At 39.4% G+C, this 19,616-nt stretch overlaps 1 protein-coding gene and 1 pseudogene across 1 annotated transcript; one reads left to right on the top strand and one right to left on the bottom strand.

Moving 5' to 3' along the window:
- Positions 1 to 275: 275 nt before the first annotated feature.
- On the top strand, positions 276 to 9,402 carry LOC133081267 (ubiquitin-conjugating enzyme E2 R2-like; annotated as a pseudogene).
- A 1,666-nt stretch (positions 9,403 to 11,068) lies between these two features.
- Positions 11,069 to 19,239, bottom strand: FGF20 (fibroblast growth factor 20). Its single transcript, XM_061177444.1, has 3 exons — positions 18,954 to 19,239; positions 13,430 to 13,533; positions 11,069 to 11,314 (listed from the first exon to the last, which is right to left on the bottom strand). The coding sequence occupies exons 1-3, from the start codon at positions 19,237 to 19,239 to the stop codon at positions 11,069 to 11,071; spliced, it is 636 nt and encodes a 211-aa protein (XP_061033427.1).
- Between the last annotated feature and the right edge of the window lie 377 nt (positions 19,240 to 19,616).

Here is a 19,616-nt window from a genome sequence, read left to right as displayed (position 1 = left end):
GGCCTGAACGTGAGAAGAACCAGGCCGCCCCACTGCCATCAGGGGCCTGGTACCGCCGCGGGGTGTGTGAAGACGCCGGGGTGCAGCCCCACCCAGGGCAAGCGGCGGGGAAGGGCCTGGTCCCCCTCCCGCCCTCCCCTCCCCCCTCCCGCCCTCCCCTCCCCCCTCCCGCCCTCCCCTCCCCCCTCCCTCTCCCCCTCCCCCCTCCCTCTCCCCCTCCCCCCCACGCCCATTTGTGAGGACTGGGGCCCCCATCCCGCGCCGCCACCAATGCGATGGCCCAGTACCTGATGACCAGTTCGCAGAAGGCCCTGCTGCTCGAGCTGAAATCCCTGCAGGAGGAAGCAGTGGAGGGCGCCGCATCACCCTGGTGGATGAATCCGACCTCTACAATGGGGAGGTGGCCCTCTTCGAACCCCCTAACACCCTCTATGAAGGCGGCTACTTCAGGCTCATATTAAATTCCCTATTGATTACACGGATTCACCACCTACCTTGAGATTCTTGACCCAAATGTGGCTCCCCAACATTTAAGGGCATGGAGATGTATGCATTTCCATTCTTCCTCCACCTGTAGACGACCCGCAGAGTGGAGAACTGCCCTCTGAAAGGCGGAACCCTACTCAAAATTTCAGGACTATCCTGTTAAGTGTAATCTCGTTGCTTAATGAGCCCAACACCTCCTCCCCAGCCGAGGTGAATGCTTCGTTCATGTTCAGGAAAGGGAGGGACAGTACAGGAAAAGACAAAGAATATGTCGAAATCATTAGGAAACAGGTTTCAGCCACTATAGCCAAAGCAGAGAAGGATGGAGCGAAGGTCCCCACGACCCTGGCGGAATACTGCATCAAAACTAAAGTGCTGGGACTTCCCTGGTGGTCCAGTGGCTAGGGCTCAGCGCTCCCAAGGCAGGGGGCCCGGGTTTGATCCCTGGTCAGGGAACTAGATCCCGCATGTGTGCCCCAGCTAAAGATCCCACATGGGGCGTTGAAGATCCCACATGCATGTAACGAAGACCCGGCAAAGCCAAATAAATGTTAAAAAAAAAAAAAAAAACCACTAAAGTACTGCAGCCTCAGTTCGCCTCTACAAAGTGTTCACAGTGAAACACATTTGGTCTGTTTTCAGATTCTTGAAGAATTAAATAGTCTTTCACCAAAAAAAAAGATAAATAAAATTCTAAAAATTTCACAGGCAAAAATTATCTCAAAATGGATCATAGATGTAAATGTAAGAGTTACAACTAAAAAAATTTCAAGAAGAACACACAGGAGAAATCTTTAGCAACTTTGGGTTTGGCAAAAAAATTGTAGATACAAAACAAACAGCATGAACGAAAACAATTTCATAAATTGGACTTTATCAAAATTTAAAACTTTGCTCTTCAAAAGACCCTGTTAATGAAAGAAAAGATAAACACAGACTGAGAGAAAATATTTGCAAAATATATATTCAAAAAGGACTTATACCTAGAATATATATAGAACTCTTACAACACAATAATAATATGATAAATAACCCAATAAATATGGGCAAAAAATCTGAACTAATGTTTTACTGAAGAAGATATACAGATGACAAGTAACCTCATGAAAATATGCTCCACATCATTAGTCACTATGGAATTTAATTAATTAAATAAAATGCATTTAGATGTAAATTATATGCAGATTAGAACTACATGAGATATCACTAGGATTTCTAAAACTAGAAAGACTATTCATACCAAGTGTTGACGAGCATGTAGAACAACTGGAACTCATATGACGCTCTTTTATTTTTTTAATTTTTATTATTTTTAATTTTATTTATTTATTTTTTTTTGGCTGCGTTGTGTCTTCGTTGCTGCGCACAGGCTTTCTCTAGTTGCAGCGAGCGGGGGCTACTCTTCGTTGCAGTGCGTGGGCTTCTCAATGCGGTGGCTTCTCTTGTTGCCGGGCACGGGCTCTAGGCATGGGGCTTCAGTAGTTTTGGTTCACAGGCTCAGTAGTTATGGCTCGTAGGCTCTAGAGCGCAGGCTCAGTAGTTGCGGCGCACGGGCTTAGTTGCTCCACGGCATGTGGGATCTTCCTATCTGTGTCCCCTGCATTGGCAGGTGGATTCTTAACCACTGTACCACCAGGAAAGTCCTTATGATGCTCTTTGAAAAGTAATATGGTACAACCACTTTGGGACACTGGTTGGCTGTGTATTATAAATACAAATCAGCAATTCCACTCTAGATATTTATCCCAGAGAATGAAAAATATATGTTCATAGCAGTTTTATTCACAATAGCCCTGATGGACAACCAGATGTCCATCAACTGTTGAATAGATAAACAAATTGTGTTATAGCCTTACAATGAACTACTACTCAGCAATAAAGAGAAAGATACCTCTGATACATGCAATGTGGGTAAATCGCAAAAACGTTGAGTTCATACTGAATGTTTCCATCGATGCTAAATTCTAGAAAATAAAAGCTAATCTATAGAGACAGTAAGCAGATCAGTGGTTTCCTTGAGCTGTGGGTGAAGGAAGTAATGACCACAAATGGGCAAGGAGAAACATTCTGACCGGATGGAAATATTCCATATCGTGAGTGTAGTGGGAGTTACACAGGTGTATATATCAATATTTGTCAAAAGCCATAAAATGCTACACTTAAAATCTTTGAATTATTCTATGTAAATTATACCACCATAAAAATTTTTAAAGAACATTTTTAAAAACTGTTTAAAGTATGACCAAAAGAAATGAAAGTAGGGATTTGAATAAATATTTGTACACCCATGTTCATAGCAGTTTTGCAAAATAGACAAAGGGTGGAAACAACCCATGTGTCCATGAACAGAAGAATGTGTAAACTAAATATGGTATATACATACAATTAAATATTATTCAGCCTTAAAAATCTGACACGTGCTACAACATAGACGAGCCTTGAAAACATTATGCTAAGTGAAATAAGCCAGTTACAAAAGGACAAATAATGTGTGATTCCACTTGTATGAGGTTCTTAAAGCAGTTGAATTCACAGAAGCAGAAAGTAGAACGGTAGCTGCCAAAGGGTGAGAGGAGAGGAGAATGAGGAGTTAGTGTTCAATGGATCAGAGCTGCAGGTGGGGAAGAAGAAAACGTTCTGGAGATGAATGGCGGGGATGGTTGCGCAACAACATGAATGTACCTAATGCCATAGAACCGTACATTTTTAATTGTTTCAAAAAGGTAAATTTATGTATATTTTACCACAATTTAAAAAAAGGAGAGGTAATGAATATAATATGTGAGAGGAAGAAGTGGACACCCCTTTGAAATTAATGCTTTGATTCTGTGGGTAGGGAAAGCTTGGAAACCAAGATGAGCGACCCCATCATAGAAAACTGATAAGCAAGGGATCAAGGAGACTAGAAAGAAAGAACTTCAAATAGGGACCATCCTGACCAACAGGATAGGTGAACCTAACAATTCAGGTGATTATCTTTATGCCGAAATGCAAAGAAATGATCATCTTGAGTCTCTCCCAAAGGGTTATGTTTCTAACTCCCAAAAGCTTTCTATGGAAGCATGAATTTCATGGGAAATAGATGGAGAATAGACTAATGGAAAGATATGAATTTCGATTGGGCCCACTGTCTGCACAACAATTTCTCTATGGGCTAAGACAAAGGGTCATTAGATTTGGAATCACATCCCCCATTCACAAGAGAAACACTGACAAGTTACTAAGATTCAGAGGAGATCAATAGGACAGAAGAATCAGCTAAACTTGCAGGCACGGCAGCTATGGCAACAACCTTGGCAAACCCTCCACACAGATAGCAACAAGCCACTTCAAAATCACTGGGAGCTGAGCCAAGAGAGGGAACACTGAGACAAGGGCTTCGTAAATCCTAAGGATAAACTCCCTGCACATGGAAAACAAAGGACAACTTCCAAAGCGTTTCCTTTGATTTCTTCTGATCTTTCTTAACTTAAGAACCCTGGCACTAAAGTCTGGAGATCAGACCCAGTCTCTCAAAGGGAAGGACAATCTGCCCCAAAACCCTTAACATTGGGTCCAGTAAAACATTAGATTGGCCTGGAGAGACTCTAAACCCCGAGACTTGTTTTGAACAAAGGATAACTTTCAAGAATCTCAGGAACTTTTAGATACAGGATCAAAGATAACATTAATTCTGGGAAACTTGAACATAAGGAGAGAAATTTTTTTGACTATTGAAAGATATGGAGGAGAAGTAGCTGAGGTTCCTGGGTTAGGATAGTGGCCGGACACAGAGGACCAAAGAAGTTTTCCTGGGGTGGTATTTCCTTTCCCTGAGTGTGTAATTGCAAGGGATTTATTGCAATTCTAGGGATGGAAAGAGCCTTCAAATGTTAAAGAGTAGAACCCCCAACAACTGGACCTGCCAAAAGGGAAGCTCTAGAACCACACTGTTGCAAATGTGGAATAGTACCACGGTGCAGTAAGACTATAATAAATTTCATAGCAGGGATGTTGAAGAAACTGGGACTAACCCCACACACCACTTACCCCTTGAACCCTGGTTTGACTGGTGCAAAATAGAGATGGACTTTGAGTCAACCTTTTGGTAATCTGTGGTCACTGATGTAGCAAATGCATCCTTTTAGATGCTAATTATGACCTGTTAATTTTGGTCATCTATATAGTGTGCCTTTGTCTGGCCAGAATGGCCCTACTATAGGATAAATTCCTTAGCACTACATTATAATCTCATAAGGTAACATTTAAACAGGTGTCCTTGATCTGATTCAAATAGAAGATGTATTCATTTTAGAGCTGGCACGTTGGGGTAGCAGTTGGAAATAATTGTACTTGAGGCTCTGCCTTCCCTTATTAGTCTGACAACTAAAAATGATAGAACAATTTAACAGAAAAACTAAATTCAAGGGCCCTTCACCAAACAATAACTTTTATGGGAGTGTTGTTATTTCAAACATATAAATTATACACTGAATGGAACAAAATGTTTGTCCTTGAAACTCACATCACTAAACAGGATGCAAAGAAAGTAAGTGCCGGGTACGGATACCGACACAATGGGGTATTCTGCTGCAGTAACATCATTAGATCACGTGGCCTCCTGACAGGCAGGTTTCTTAAAGATTACACAGGCAACTTTCTAACCTCTCAGCCCATATAACCCAGAATGACTCCCCAGTGGACTCTCCAGTGATCCCTTGATGTGGAATCATTGGCATGTCCCTAAGGAAATGAAAATGTTGTCATGTCTGTCAAATGGTGTACTCATTTTTGAGTACAAATCAGTTGCCAGCCACCTATTGGTCCATCGTTAAAACAGAGCAACCCAAAGAGAGAACATCAAGTCCTTTTGCCACCACCACAAATTTGATTATATCTGATACCCAAGTACTCTCTAGGGATGACGGGCAGATGAGAGCTCCATTGTTAAATGGAAGCAGTAGAATCGGGATAGAGTACTGTCCTTCACAGAAGCATGCTGCACTCCTAGGAGCCAGCCCTTGGCAAGAGCACCCTTACTGATGCCCAAGGTACACTGCTTCTTCTAAGAAACACTGTGCTTGACCACTGCACTCTTCACTCTGATACCTCCAGGACGATTATTTTCAAATACCACAGGATGTGGTAGCCATCCAAATCTCAGTGTGCTTGGAGGTAGAGTCTTCTTCACCTTAACAATTTATCTTCTCAATAATTTCTCCCTTCACAATAATTGCCCCCTTCACAGTCCCACCCTCCACACAACTCAAGCCCCGTGGCAAAGGGTGAGGTAACAGTCTGGCCAATAAATATGCTCGAACCTCACACACGACTGGCCATTCCACCACCATGAAGAGATCTGGAGCAATACAAGTGACAGGTCCCGAATGCTTCTTCATTAAAAAACTAGAGAGAAAATAGAAGTAGAGCTGACTTATTTACTGAATTGGGGTAAAGAGTATATGGTTCATTGGGGAAAAAACATGGGTTGGTCAAAAAAATATAAGTAAACACTTGTATATGAAGTTATATTTTCTTATATTTTAACCATGGTGGGGGGGGGACTTGTGGATGAAATGAGGACAGATATTCATTTCTGGATACCAGAAATGCTAAAATAAATATTCCCTTTGACCCAATGGGTGGCAAGATACATGTGAACCACCTAGAAGCCAAATCATACAGGAAACTTTGGTGTCTGAGGAACCAGGAAACATTGAATATTTTTTCAAACAGGGCCAGGAGAACTTTAATTTGAAATCCAGAAATCTTTTAGAACTAAGAGGCCTTTGATTAGTTTTTTCTTTTCTAGTCTAGTTCTCTAATCCTTCTTTTCTGTTGATGGACATAGCATCCTATGCAAGACTAGGGTACAACTTCACTGTAACAGCTTGTCCCAATCAACTGCACTTCTGGGGCCTGAATGTGGGGTTGCTTAGTCTGATGAGAAGCAAGGTTATTTTCAGCATTTATGGAACCATTCAACCAACTGTCACGGGCCATTTGACACACTGCAGCCTCCCATGCCAGAGTGGTCTCTATAGAGAGAAGAACCTTGGTCTCAAAGTATTAATTATATCCAGTTATACATGGCAATGGCTGGAGCCTGTGGAGAACACTCAACCAGGAAAGAGATCAATCTGTTCTATTTTAGCAAGTAGGAAAGCTAATTGTTGCTAATGAAAGTTTATTTATATACATTCTCTTATCATTGCAGAAACTGTAGGGAAGTTTTGCAAATGATAGTTAACATTCCAAGCAAGAAAGGATGGAAAATGTAAGTTAATAAATGATTTCTAATAGAACATTTAAAATAAAGAAGAAAGATGACTAATGAGTGAGATTTTCCCCAAGCATCCTGAGGATAAAATAAATTATTTTCAAAATATTGATTTGATAATAAACCAAATTATTCTTATCCTTCCATGTATGAATTAATTAATATGTTCACACACTACTTCCATTTAGGAGTATCAAGTGAAATCTATTCAGATATGGAATAGATCATTTCTTCAAGTAGTATAAATTCAGTAGATACAAATTGTTTTTCTGACATAGGAAGACATGCCAATATATAAATAGAATTAGAAGGCAAGATATAGTGACTTTCTAGTTTTCTGAAAGTTTGTAAAGCCACTGCTTCAATCATATTTCATATCTCAAATTTCTACAGGTAGCTATCACCATAAAAAAGTTAAACTTTTTGAATTATGGTGTTCTCAGGGTATATGCCCAGTGGTGGGATTTCTGGGTCATATGGTAGTTCTATTTTAGTCTTTTAAGGAAACTCCATACTGTTCTCCATAGTGACTGTATCAATTTACATTCCCACCAACAGTGCAAGAGGGTTCCCTTTTCTCCACACCCTCTCCAGCAGTTATTGTTTGTAGATATTTTTGATGATGGCCATTCTGACCGGTGTCAGGGGATGATAACTCATTGTACCTTTGATCTGTATTTCTCTAATGACTAGTGATGTTGAGCATCTTTTCATGTGCCTCTTGGCCATCTGTATGTCTTCTTTGGAGAAATGTCTACTTACATCTTCTGCCCATTTTTTGATTGGGTTGTTTGTTTTTTTGATATTGAGCTGCATGAGATGTTTATATATTTTGGAGATTAATCCCTTGTCAGTTGCTTCATTTGCAAATATTTTCTCCCATTCTGAGGGTTGTCTTTTCTTTGCATGGACGTAACCTAAATGTCCATCAGCAGATGAATGGATAAGGAAGATGTGGTACATATATACAATGGAATATTACTCAGCCATAGAAAGAAATGAAATTGGGTCATTTGTAGAGATGTGGATGGACCTAGAGTCTGTCATACAGAGTGAAGTAAGTCAGAAAGAGAAAAACAAATACGTATATTAACGCATATATGTGGAATCTAGAAAAATGGTACAGATGAACCTATTTGCAGGGCAGGAATAGAGACGCAGACGTAGGGACTGGACATGTGGACACGGGGTGGGGAATGAGGTGTGCGATGAACTGGGAGATTGGGATTGATATATATACACTACCATGTGTAAAACAGACAGCTAGTGGGAACCTGCAGTATAGCACAGGGAGCTCAGCTCGGTGCTCTGTGGTGACCTAGATGGGTGGGATGGGGGCGGAGGAGGGAGGTCTAGGAGGGAGGGCATATATGTACACATATAGCTGATTCACTTCATTGTACAGCAGAAACTAACACAACATTGTAAAGCAACTATACCCCAATTTTTAAAAAAAGTTTAATTTATTTTCTTATTATATCTAAAAAAAAAGAAGAAATTTTGATTGAGTAACAATATTCATTGTGGGCCATCTTTGATCACTGTATTATCTCTTTAAATTTATATGACTTCCTCCACAGTTATAAATTTAGACACCAGCAACATTTTGCAAAAGATTTGAAATACTTGCACAATGCTGGCTTTGGGACACATGCTTTAATATAGGTGTCAAACACTGAACCAAAACTAGTTTTTCACTTTTATTGACAAATAAAAATAAATGGGAATTATTTTATTCTGAAGATTATTAAAGTATTACTGCTAAACCATTTTTACTATTTTTTTTACATTTATAAAAGGAATAGGTTTTGTGTTTTTTTTAACATCTTTATTGGAGTATAATTGCTTTACAATGGTGTGTTAGTTTCTGCTTTATAACAAAGTGAATCAGCTATACATATACATATATCCCCATATCTCCTCCCTCTCACATCTCCCTCCCACCCTCCCTATCCCACCCCTCTAGGTGGTCACAAAGCACCAAGCTGATCTCCCTGTGCTATGCAGCTGCTTCCCACTAGCTAGCTATTCTATATTTAAACCAATAGGTTTTGAGCTAAACCATTTCTCTGCCTCTTACCCTGTATACACGCAAGTACACACACTACTCCTCTAGCCACGCACACATTCCCATGTAGCTTTATTAAAGGTATCTGTTGAACTCCCTACCCTCACCCTCCACATTACCATTAATTTATTCAAGTAATGAGAGGATGAATTAATAGGAATAACTCCAGAGAACATTAAAGCAACAGTTAGTCTTTCATTCAAAGTGTGGTGCATGGTCTGGCCATCTCAAGCATCACCTGGGACATTGTTAGAAATGCAAAAGTTCAGCTCTTCACCCCCTAACCGAGACCTGGTTTAACAGATCTGTCCTTTAACAAGATCCCCAGGTGATTTCGCATGTACATTAAAGTGTGAGAAACACAGCTCTAGACTAGTGGTTCTTAAAGTATGGTCTCCAGACCAACTGCATCAATATTACCTGGGAACCTGTTAAAAATGTAAATTTTTAGGCCTCACCCCAGACCCACACATCAGAAACTGTGGGGCTGGAGCCCAGCAATGTGTTTCACCAAGACTTCCAGGTTCTAACTGGTGACAGCTGCTTCCATGATTGTAACCACATTCCCAACGATGACTGCTACATGTGAGGGTGGTGACATTGACAACTGCTGGGTAGGAGCAAATAAAACCTCAGAAATGTCTTTAAGAACCTACAGGATTTGTATCTGTGTGGCTCTGTAAACTTATATGTGCAACTCTCCCAATTGGTCACTCAGCTCCAGCCACAAAGCTCTTTCTCACCTTAGGGACTCCGGACTCACTGTTTCCTCTTCCTTTAAGGCTCTTATTCTCCTCTTAGCCTTATCCTTTAAGAAATGTCAGCTCTTTAGAGAAGTCTCTGACTCACCCTATCTAAATTTATTCTCTTTTTTTTTCTGTGTCTGAACCTTGTTTTTCTCATAGAGCATGTCACAATTCACAGTTACGGTGTTCATTAGTTTCCCCTACTAGACATTAAGTTCCATGAAGCAGGACCCACCTCTGTCTTGATCACCATATTTTCCTTAGTGCCTAACAGTATCTTCTGTATAGTAGGCTTAATGACTGTTTATTGAAATAATGACAAAATAGCAGCTATAACGGAAAAGATCGCACACTCAGATAGGTAGATGGAGCCTTATTATTATTAATGGTGGTACCACAAACACGCATTCTTTCTGTGATCATAGTGGGTGAAAAGAAATGGGCTTTGCCAGACTAAGTCAAGAAGATAAGTAAGCATAAATGGCTTATAATGTCCAATAATTTTCACCATTAGAAGTTCTCTAAATATCAAGCTTTTCTCTAAGAACTCAGAATTTTGTCACTTTAAAAATATGTTATATAAGTAGAATAACTCCACCTGAAAAGGAATGAAACCAAAACATAAAAATTAAAATGTTTAATTCCCTTTTTGAATGTGTGTTGAATTCAATACAAACTGATACAGCATTTTTCTAGGCCAAAGAAACCAATGTTACATTTAGAAGGCAATTGACTGCAAAAAAATATAATCTATGCTATACTTTATTTTCAAAAAGAAATTCAAGATCTTATTCTATGTTTAATGTGTAGCAATAATGATGTCTTCTTTACAGCCCAAGACATCACAACAAAGTAATGGCACGATAAAGAAATTTTTGTTGTTTTTTTCTCTTGCATTATCTTCATATACTAGTAAAAAATAAACTCTTTAATAAATAAATATATATAATAAATATTTGCAAACTGAAAATGTATAAATAGGTCCATCCTTTTTAAAAAAATGTTCCGTCTTGGTGTGGCATGTTTCATAGTCCATGTTTCATCCAAATTTTTTACATAAAATGCCGTAACCTGCAAAATCCTACAAGGTTCTCAAAATTTATGTAGCAATGATCTTGGCCAACTACGTCAATACATCTCTTCAACATGAAGTATCTATTTTTAATGTAACTTTTAAAGTAAACATACTCCAGAGAGGTGAGACATCAGCAGCAAACTAGGTGGGGTTCCCATTACCCACAGTTTAACAGATTTTCAGCTTCAATCTACAAGTGAGGACAGAGCCAGTGTACCCGAGGGAACTTAATCCACTTGTAAAGAGAGATCTTGATCTACTTCAAGTCAAGATATTTTTTGTTTGTTCTCAATATTCTTTCCAAATTCAGTCTCCCAGTGGAAAATAGACTCCATAACATTCTGAATGTCTTCCTGGGTTATTATTTTATGATGCGAACTGTAATAAGAAAGAATAGTTGTAGTTTGGTTCTTCAGTAAAGACACTATCACCCTTCAACTGTACATTAGTAGGTCCTTGTACAGTTCAGGAACTCTTTCTGGATCCACTGGTCTAGGCAGGAAATGTGTAAATTTCTGATGTCTTTTGGATCTGGCACCATCTCTTGGAGTTCCATCTTTGTTAAGTGCCACAAAATACCTACGGCCAGTGTCTCCATGTTTATATATGTTGGATGAATAGGTATTATACCAGTTCTCTTCAAATTGCTCCCTAAAGATGCATTCAGAAGTCAGTTTCTCCTAAAAGAGAGAAGATAACTACCATTGAAAAAGATATCTTTAAGAGAATTTCCTTAGAAAAGTCTCAACTCTCTATTTCTTTGCCTATAACTATATCCTTGTCAAAGAAGGAGAAAGGGTAAATTGTTTTTGCTTTGTTCTGTTTTAGTTCTCATGTTATCTGGAATTCTTTCTCCCAGGTGACTCCATCCAGCAGTTTAGTTTACAGAACTTTAAGTTAAATGTCAATTCTCAATTTTATTTTCAAACAATAAATATTCTAAACTTGCCCATGCTCCATTTGACCTCCCTACCATCACCATCACTGCCAAATAGGCCTGTAGTTTACCTTGTTCCATCATTAGATGCCAAAGTTCTACACAGCAAATCTCCACTACCATCTTGAAACGTTTCAAGACCTTGCTAACATTCAGATTCCTAACTCAAGATCATCACTCCAAGTCATATATCTTCCCTTTATGAATTTATTGTTTGATGATATAATCCCCACAATTAACTTATATCTGGATATTACTATTAGGTAAATGTAGTAAAAGCCCAGTGATTTCTTGTCTTTTCAAGATGGACTGTATATTATCCCAAGGGGTAGACTACAGTTGCTTTTTTAATCTGACACATACATGAAGAAGGAAGATTATGTGCATATTTTTCTCTTTCAATTGTAATTCTACTCTTAGGATATTACACAATGCATTATTTCTCTTTCTTCTGAGCTGACAGAAAGCCCGGAAAGGGCAAGTGTTGCCCTTAAAAGGACAGATATTAAGTGGAGTACCATTTACTGAAATATGATAACCGATTTTCCTCAGTGTATATTGAGATTCTAACTGTATATTGTGGTCTCAATTGAGATTTTAAGAAAAAAGAAGATACCAGATAGTGTCATCTGCTAAATCATAAAAGTAAATTATCTTTGGAAATAGCTACAGAGACTTCGACTTTAAGAAGGGATTTCACATGAGAGAATGGGTGGGAGTGGCCCACATTTACACTTTAACAATTTTCTTACAATTATATAGCAACTGCGAACAAGTAAAAAATGATACAGTGAAAGAGAAAGATCTACATAGTACTGCAGGCTGAGTTTTATATTATCCTGTTGCTCTAATTCTTGTGTTGTTTTTGCTGCTTTGTCATAAAAAAAAAAAAAAAGGAAAGAAAAGAAAGAAAAAAGAAAATTAAAAAAAACCTTACACTGATGAAGTGTTAACTTGAAAAGTTTACTGTAAGTTCCATATTTAAAACATTTATAGTAGACCTACAAATGTGTGCACGTATCCCCAGTGGTAAGTTAAAAACTGCACAATGCAACTCTGAGTAAGAGCATGGCTACTGTAATTATCAAGACTGCAGATATGGTCCAACTAGTGTGGTTGCCATTTTCTGTTATTGCTTAAGGTATCCTAAGATTTCATTCATTCATTTCCTATATTGCAAAGGTCAGCAAGTCAGTGATGTATACTTATCTACGAAGGTAATAATAGGTAGAGAAAATTTATATTAAATGAATGTAAAGATGAAAAGAATCTAACATGGCAAGAAGAAAATGCTCTCATTTTTCTGTCTCTGGTCCCAGGATAATGGGCAGAAAAAAACTAGTGAGCTAAAAGCAATAAAGGTTTAGGGTTTAAGAAATGAAAGTGAGGGGACTTCCCTGGTGGCGCAGTGGTTAAGAATCCGCCTGCCAAGGCAGGGGACATTGGTTCAAGCCCTGGTCCAGGAAGATCCCACATGCCGCGGAGCAACTAAGCCCATGTGCCACAGCTACTGAGCCTGCACTCTAGAGCCCGCGAGCCACAACTATTGAGCCCACGAGCCCACGAGCCCGCGCACCGCAAGGAAGAGTAGCCCCTGCTCACAGCAACTAGAGAAAGCCCAAACACAGCAACAAAGACCCAAAGCACCCAAACAAAAAAAAAAAAAAAAAAGAAATGAAAGTGAGTTGCTATACTACTGCCCAGACGTATGGAAATTTAACAGGATCTAGATTTTTAATTTCTACCTAAGTATGTTATTTATGTATTTCTTCTGATATGCATAATTGGTAGCTATTTTACTTATAAAATGGATAGTCATTATTTAATGAGTTACAATAATTTTTTAAAACATACGTACTGATCCATAGAGTTCTCCTTTGTCATTCATTCCAAGGTAAAGACCACTGTCCACACCTCTAATACTGACCAGTCCCACTGCCACACTGACGAATTCCAGGATACCTGAATTTATAAACAAAATAATGATTTGCATTTATTAAAGAACATACGACTAATGAAAATCTTCCAAAGAGCAGTAGATCAAATTGCTAAATATAATGATGTATGTGGAAGTCCTTTGTAAACTGAAAAGTGATGTACAGTTGTCATTATGATGAGCCTCCTATTTTACAGATGAATAAAACTAAAAAAACAAAAATTGTTCATCATGATAAAATGTTAAGGGTGTAAAACCTTAAACCAGACTGACCTGGTTTGAATCCAGTTCAGTAACTTACTGATTAGTCTATGTAAGTCATTTGTCTTCTTTGAACTTCAATTTCCTCATACACAAAATGGGTGAAATGCTTCCTTACAGGAGAGTGGTAAAGACTAACACATTTAGGCATCCAATAAATGGAAGCTATTATTACCATAAAATTAGTACATAATAGAGGTGTTCATAATTCTCCTCCTTGATTCTATTAACTACAACCATGTTCTATTAATTGTTTTGCTTTGTTTTTGCTTACTATGAATCAAGTAAATTTTTTTCTAGCAGCAGCCAGTATACCTTATATGGGTGTATTAGTATTTTGTAGTTTATAAAGGGCTTCTACTTTTATCAATACTTTCTATCTGGTCCTCAAAAACAACCTCCTAAGATAAGCATAGAAGATATTATTATCCCATTTTACATATAAAGAAACTGAGGCTTGCTTAAAGACATGATATTTGTAATTAATAGGACAGATACTTGAACTCACATCTTCTGAGCCCTAATCCAATGTTTGTACTTCAAAATAGTGCTTCTTGAGGACAAGACAGTAGTTTCAAAATTTACAGATTATATAATATGCTGTTTCCTGTCCCACGATCCTTAAAAATAAATTTTATGGTTCAAAGAAGTAAAAGGACTTTATAATTCATGAAATGTAATAGCCAAATACCAAGAATTTAGCATGCAAGTAGATTTTGCTTTCAATAACTTTCCAGAATTATTTTCATTTATCTATAGGTAAATTAGTACCGAAAACTCTCCACTCAATACTCTTAATACACCATGGTTAAACAAAAACAACAACAAAAAAAAACATTAATGCTTCCCTCTGCATCATTCTTTTTCTCTGCACACACTAACCTTTGGACTAATGTCTTTGTCTTGTTCTTCTCTTTAGACTCTTTGCTGAAAAATTATATAGACATACTTTCTATGCTTGGAACTGCCTTCCTCAATAGCTTTCTACCTTCACCCCTTCATTCCCTCTTAAGCTCTACAAACAGTATAAATGTGTACCATTTAGCCTGACTCTTGATCTTAAGTCATTTCTTGATTTATTATACAAGTTCTTGTTTGGAGACGTGACGTTCCCAAGGCCGAAGGAAAGTACAAAATCTGGCTATTTGCATGTATGGAGGTCTCTATTCTGTCCAGATCCTAATTCACTCTTTGGCAGAAACATGGATGCTTAAGCTCTAAACATAGATTCTTAAGAGCTCAAATGAGCTCTTGCAAACTATTAGGAGATCATGTAGAGCACTAGAGCTAACAAGGATCTTACAGCAACAATATTGTACTGCTAAATTGCCTGTAAGTGGCTTGAAAGAGTCCCTATCCCTGTATGAGAGCCTAAGGCAGAGAGGAGGTAAGATATAGTAGGAAGACGCAGACCTCATAGGATAGCCATTATAATGACTGATATAGAGGTGGGAAGTAAAGGAAAATTAAATGTACTGCCAAGCTCATTAGTGAGTGATTCCTGTTAGAAACAAAAATATAGGCCCAAAACATGATTGGTAGAAGAAGATACATTAATGGAATTTCATCCAGGATATACTTACAAATGTATAATTACTTGAAGTTGTAATGAATGTTACATTCAAACTGAGAAGTGTACTGCAGTTCACTTGTAACTTAATTCTCTTTAAGTATCTGATTTACGTTAAGATGCTCTTGTCTTTCAAAGAACAGGAACTGATTAACTGATTAGACTGTATAATAGAACTAGTTTTCAAGTACAATACAAGAGTCATTTCCATATAAATCAATTATAAAACAGATCTTATAAAGTATCCATTTTTCTTGCAAAACTAAATTGTAAACCACTTACGCTTTAATTCTCATCTTAAAATAATGCCGTTATGTTGTCAAAAAATATGTAATTGTAGAAAGACAAGAAATTACATATATTCTTAGAATAATTATATTCAATAGCTTCAACTTCATTAAACGACATCCAAAGCCTCGTATACGTATAACAAGGTTGAAATAATTTTGCAGTGGCTCATAGGGGCTGATGGGGAAAAGGTTATGTGTTTTTCATGTTCCTCTTAAAGATTTTAGCCACACTTTTAAATTCTGATCCTTTTTTCTCCACAAGGAGAAATAGTATACCACACAGTAATTTGTAATCATTTGATTCTTAAATGAGATTTGACAAGTCTTTCTTATTTATAATATGAGGTGGCAACTAAGCTAATTCCTTAACAAAGAGTAGACATGAAAAGCTTTCCTTAAGAGGTAATCACAGATTTTAGATAGATTTTCTAATGCCTAGTGTCCCATAAAAAGACTTGGAGGTACTTTGTCTTTTGGGTATCATTTTCAAAGCCAGCCTTTTTTAAAATCATAATAAACAGGTGAGTCAACCCACAATGCAACCACATCAGACAAATCTATGGAGAATAGGGGAGAATAAAAGAAAAGCCTTTAAAGGAATAGCCTTTAAAGGATCTCAGGCTAAACTTTTTTCTTTTTAAGTAATGATTCCAGGTTTATGTATTAGGTAAAATCTTCCTACTGTACTACTGTGCAGGAAAACTCTATTATAAATACAGAGCTAACTCAGATAGGAAATTTTTTAAACCTTACTGGGACATTTTTGTTTATATTCTATTGATGTGGTTTTGAAATTTGAAAACACAGTATTCTGAATTTCTTATTTAATCATAGCCAAATTAGTATAAATTATCAAAAATGTTATTTACTTTAACATCTCAAATAGCACATCTTAAGCATTTTCAAAATTCTTACTTTGATGACACAGAAATGAATTTTTAGGGAGAAAAATAATTTCATAGTTAATAATTGAAGCACTAAAAAGAGAAGGCAAATATAGAGAGAAGCTTATAATATTACACATGTTGTATATATACTTTCTTCTCACCTGCACTCTCTTGTTATAAATTATGATGTTTTAGCTATCACAGGCCACTAGGATGCACTCTAATGCATCCTAGAGGTTGTTACTCCTTTAAGCTACCATGCTAATCTGAGTTATCTTTCCTTTGTGTAACAGTAAATATTTTGTTCTGATAGGTACCCTTGTACCATAGAGTGGCTTAAACCATCACAAAAATCAGTCCAAGTCATATTTTTCCAATTACTAAATAAGTATACAAAATTTTAGCCAAAAAAAAAAATTCTACTAAGATGGTTGTTCTGATATGCAACATTTATTAAGGAATGAAATAAAATACCAGTTTAATGAATGTTATCAAGTCTATAAATATTTACTAATCTCTTCCCGTAGAGTCAGTCTTATAAAGAGACACAAAGTGGAAGAAGCAACTCTTGACATTGGAGAGATTACGGTTGAATTATAAGGGTCTTAAAAGTAGAATTTCCAAGCTTATTCTATGTATCCCGGTGAGGGGGTGGGGAGATGTCTGAATATTACCTAAGCTTAACTTCTACCTGCTCTACTTATAGGCATTATCACATTTGCGTTCATTTCTAAATCTTTCTGGTAGCTGGAGGGTTTTTCTGTAACGCGGTAATTCTTACAGGCAAGGGAACTGAGCCATCTGGTGTCACAAAGTTCTTTAGACTCAGAATCTCAGCCTCCTCAATTTAGAAACTACTTTCTGAAAGTGACCCCAAGGTGGGCCACTAGGTCATGACACTCTGGACCCATAGTCAATGGGAATTTGGAAGAGATCAATGGAAGCTGCAAACATGTGGGTTTTAAAAAGTTAATTTTCTAAGCCTTTAAGTGCTACCAAATGACCACCACATGCTCATTTCTACATCTAGAGTTACAAATGCCCCTCAAACTGAGATTTACACTTCCCCAAAGTTTTAATGAGGACTACAAGTCAAAAAAAAGAAAGCCAAATAAGAACAGGGGTGAGGATAAGAGAGGGCCCTTCAGAGAAGAGATTCTCAAAGAATTCCAGTGCTTAGGAAAGAAAAGGAAAACTGACACTATGTTAGGCCCTTTCACATTGCTGCTGACAGGTAGATGGTATCTTTAAAATGAAATACACTGATTCTCTCTAATGAAGTCCCAAGTTTGATGATCAAAATCCTTTGAGAGGGCTAGCCAGTTAACTCTAATATGATGAAAACTTCCACAGCGGAGGAAAGATTCTGGGCTGTTAGAACACGGGAGCATCTTGAGAGAATCACCTGATTTAACCTCATCATTGTACAGACAAGAAAACTAAGGCTCAGACCGGTGAGGGCACGTGTTGGTCACACAGCTAGTTAGGGGGTGATTAACAATCGAGACCTTATGGTTTCCCAATCTAGTGTCTTAACAATCTGCCTTAACAATCATTCGGGGTTTTTTGTTTTTGTTTCTTTCTTTTAACCCCGTCTGCTCCCAGGCACTGTTGGAGGTATTCTGAAATACGTCCCTTTGTGTTCCCACCCATATCTTCTTTCGCTTCCCCACTTCCTCTTACCTAAGGTCAATACCAAGATCTTTCCTTTCAGATTTCACAATTTCTATACAGGATCTTGGCTGAAGGACTGGGCATGCTCAGTAGCCGGATAAGCTTTTTTTTTTTTTCCCCCCTCACCAAACTTTAAGAGCGCTGAGAACTGCAGGCAGGTGGGGCTGACAGTAGCGATGGTGCCCACGGCAAGTTAATCTGTTACATTTTCAGGTGAACATTTATGGTTCTCTAGGTAGACACGTAAAAGCTCGCATCCTATGTTACAGCTACCCTTTGAGCAGTAGCCATGGAAGGCTCATCAACTGCACAGCTGCAGGGCAGGTTTAAAGAAGCGGAAGGCTTCCGGTTGTTAACTTTTGTTAAGGGGAAATATGAGAGGAAGTAGGAGAAAATAATAGGGATTTTGAAAACAAAAACAAAAACACTGCCTGCGAGGTAAGGAGTGCGGGAAAGATGTGGCTCCGGTTCCAGGGCTCGGTGTCCCAGGCAGCAGGAAGGGCAGGGCAGCCAGGTGCGGGCGGGGCGCCCCCCTTTCTCCTCCTGCCCTCAGCGTCTGGAGCAGCCCGGCAACCGCGGCGGCCCGCGGGTGGGGAAAGTCCTCCGGTGCCTGCGCTGGCCGCCCAGCAGCCCCGGCCAGCACCTCGCACTGGAAGGGTTCCGGGGGCTCCCGGCCCCGCGCAGCCCCGACTCCCTCCGCGGACGAGGAGGCAGACGCAAGAGGGGGAGCAGAGGAGCGCGGGAGGCGGGGTGCCGGTACGTACCGAAGAGGCTGTGGTCCTGCCTGGTGCCCTGCACGCTGCCGTCGGGCAGGATTTGCAGGTGGAAGCCGGTGCGGCAGTAGAGCTGCCGGCGGCGCAGGATGCCGTGCAGGTGCGCCAGCTCCGCAGCCCCGGGGCCGCCGCGGGCGCCCAGCTCCGCCGCGCCCCGGCGCTCGCCCAGCAGAGGCGGCCGCTCCCCGGCAGGAGGCAGCAGGAAGTGCGAGCCCACCTGCTGGCCCAAGCCCTCCAGGCCGCCCAGGAAGCCCCCGACCTCGGCTAAGGGAGCCATGGGGCGGCCGGAGGGAGAGGCGGAGGATCCGGAAAACAAAAGACCCCCAATAAAAAAAACGGAGCAGGGATGGGGAAGTGAATGGAGAAAAATTATAGCCAAACAAGCGCAAAAAAGCTAAGGCCCGGTTAGTCCCGTGAGGTCGCTGGATGAACTTTGCACTGGGAGCAGGGAGGCTTTCACTGTCTTGGAGCGATCTTCTCTCCTGGGGTCGGTGGGAGCCGGTTGCTGGCTTTGCAGAAACATCTATAGCTGCCGCTGCCAATACTGGGGCTGGGCCTGGGGCTCCGACTCCGCAAACGGATCAGATCAGAGTCCTGTGTACATACACACAGTATATATGCGGGTCCTCTTGACATATGCTAATCAAGTCCTTT

Source organism: Eubalaena glacialis, chromosome 20 (assembly GCF_028564815.1).
Source record: "Eubalaena glacialis isolate mEubGla1 chromosome 20, mEubGla1.1.hap2.+ XY, whole genome shotgun sequence".
Taxonomy (NCBI): domain Eukaryota; kingdom Metazoa; phylum Chordata; class Mammalia; order Artiodactyla; family Balaenidae; genus Eubalaena; species Eubalaena glacialis.
The sequence above is the reverse complement of the archived record's forward strand: the minus strand, read 5'-3'. Positions and strand labels throughout refer to the sequence as shown.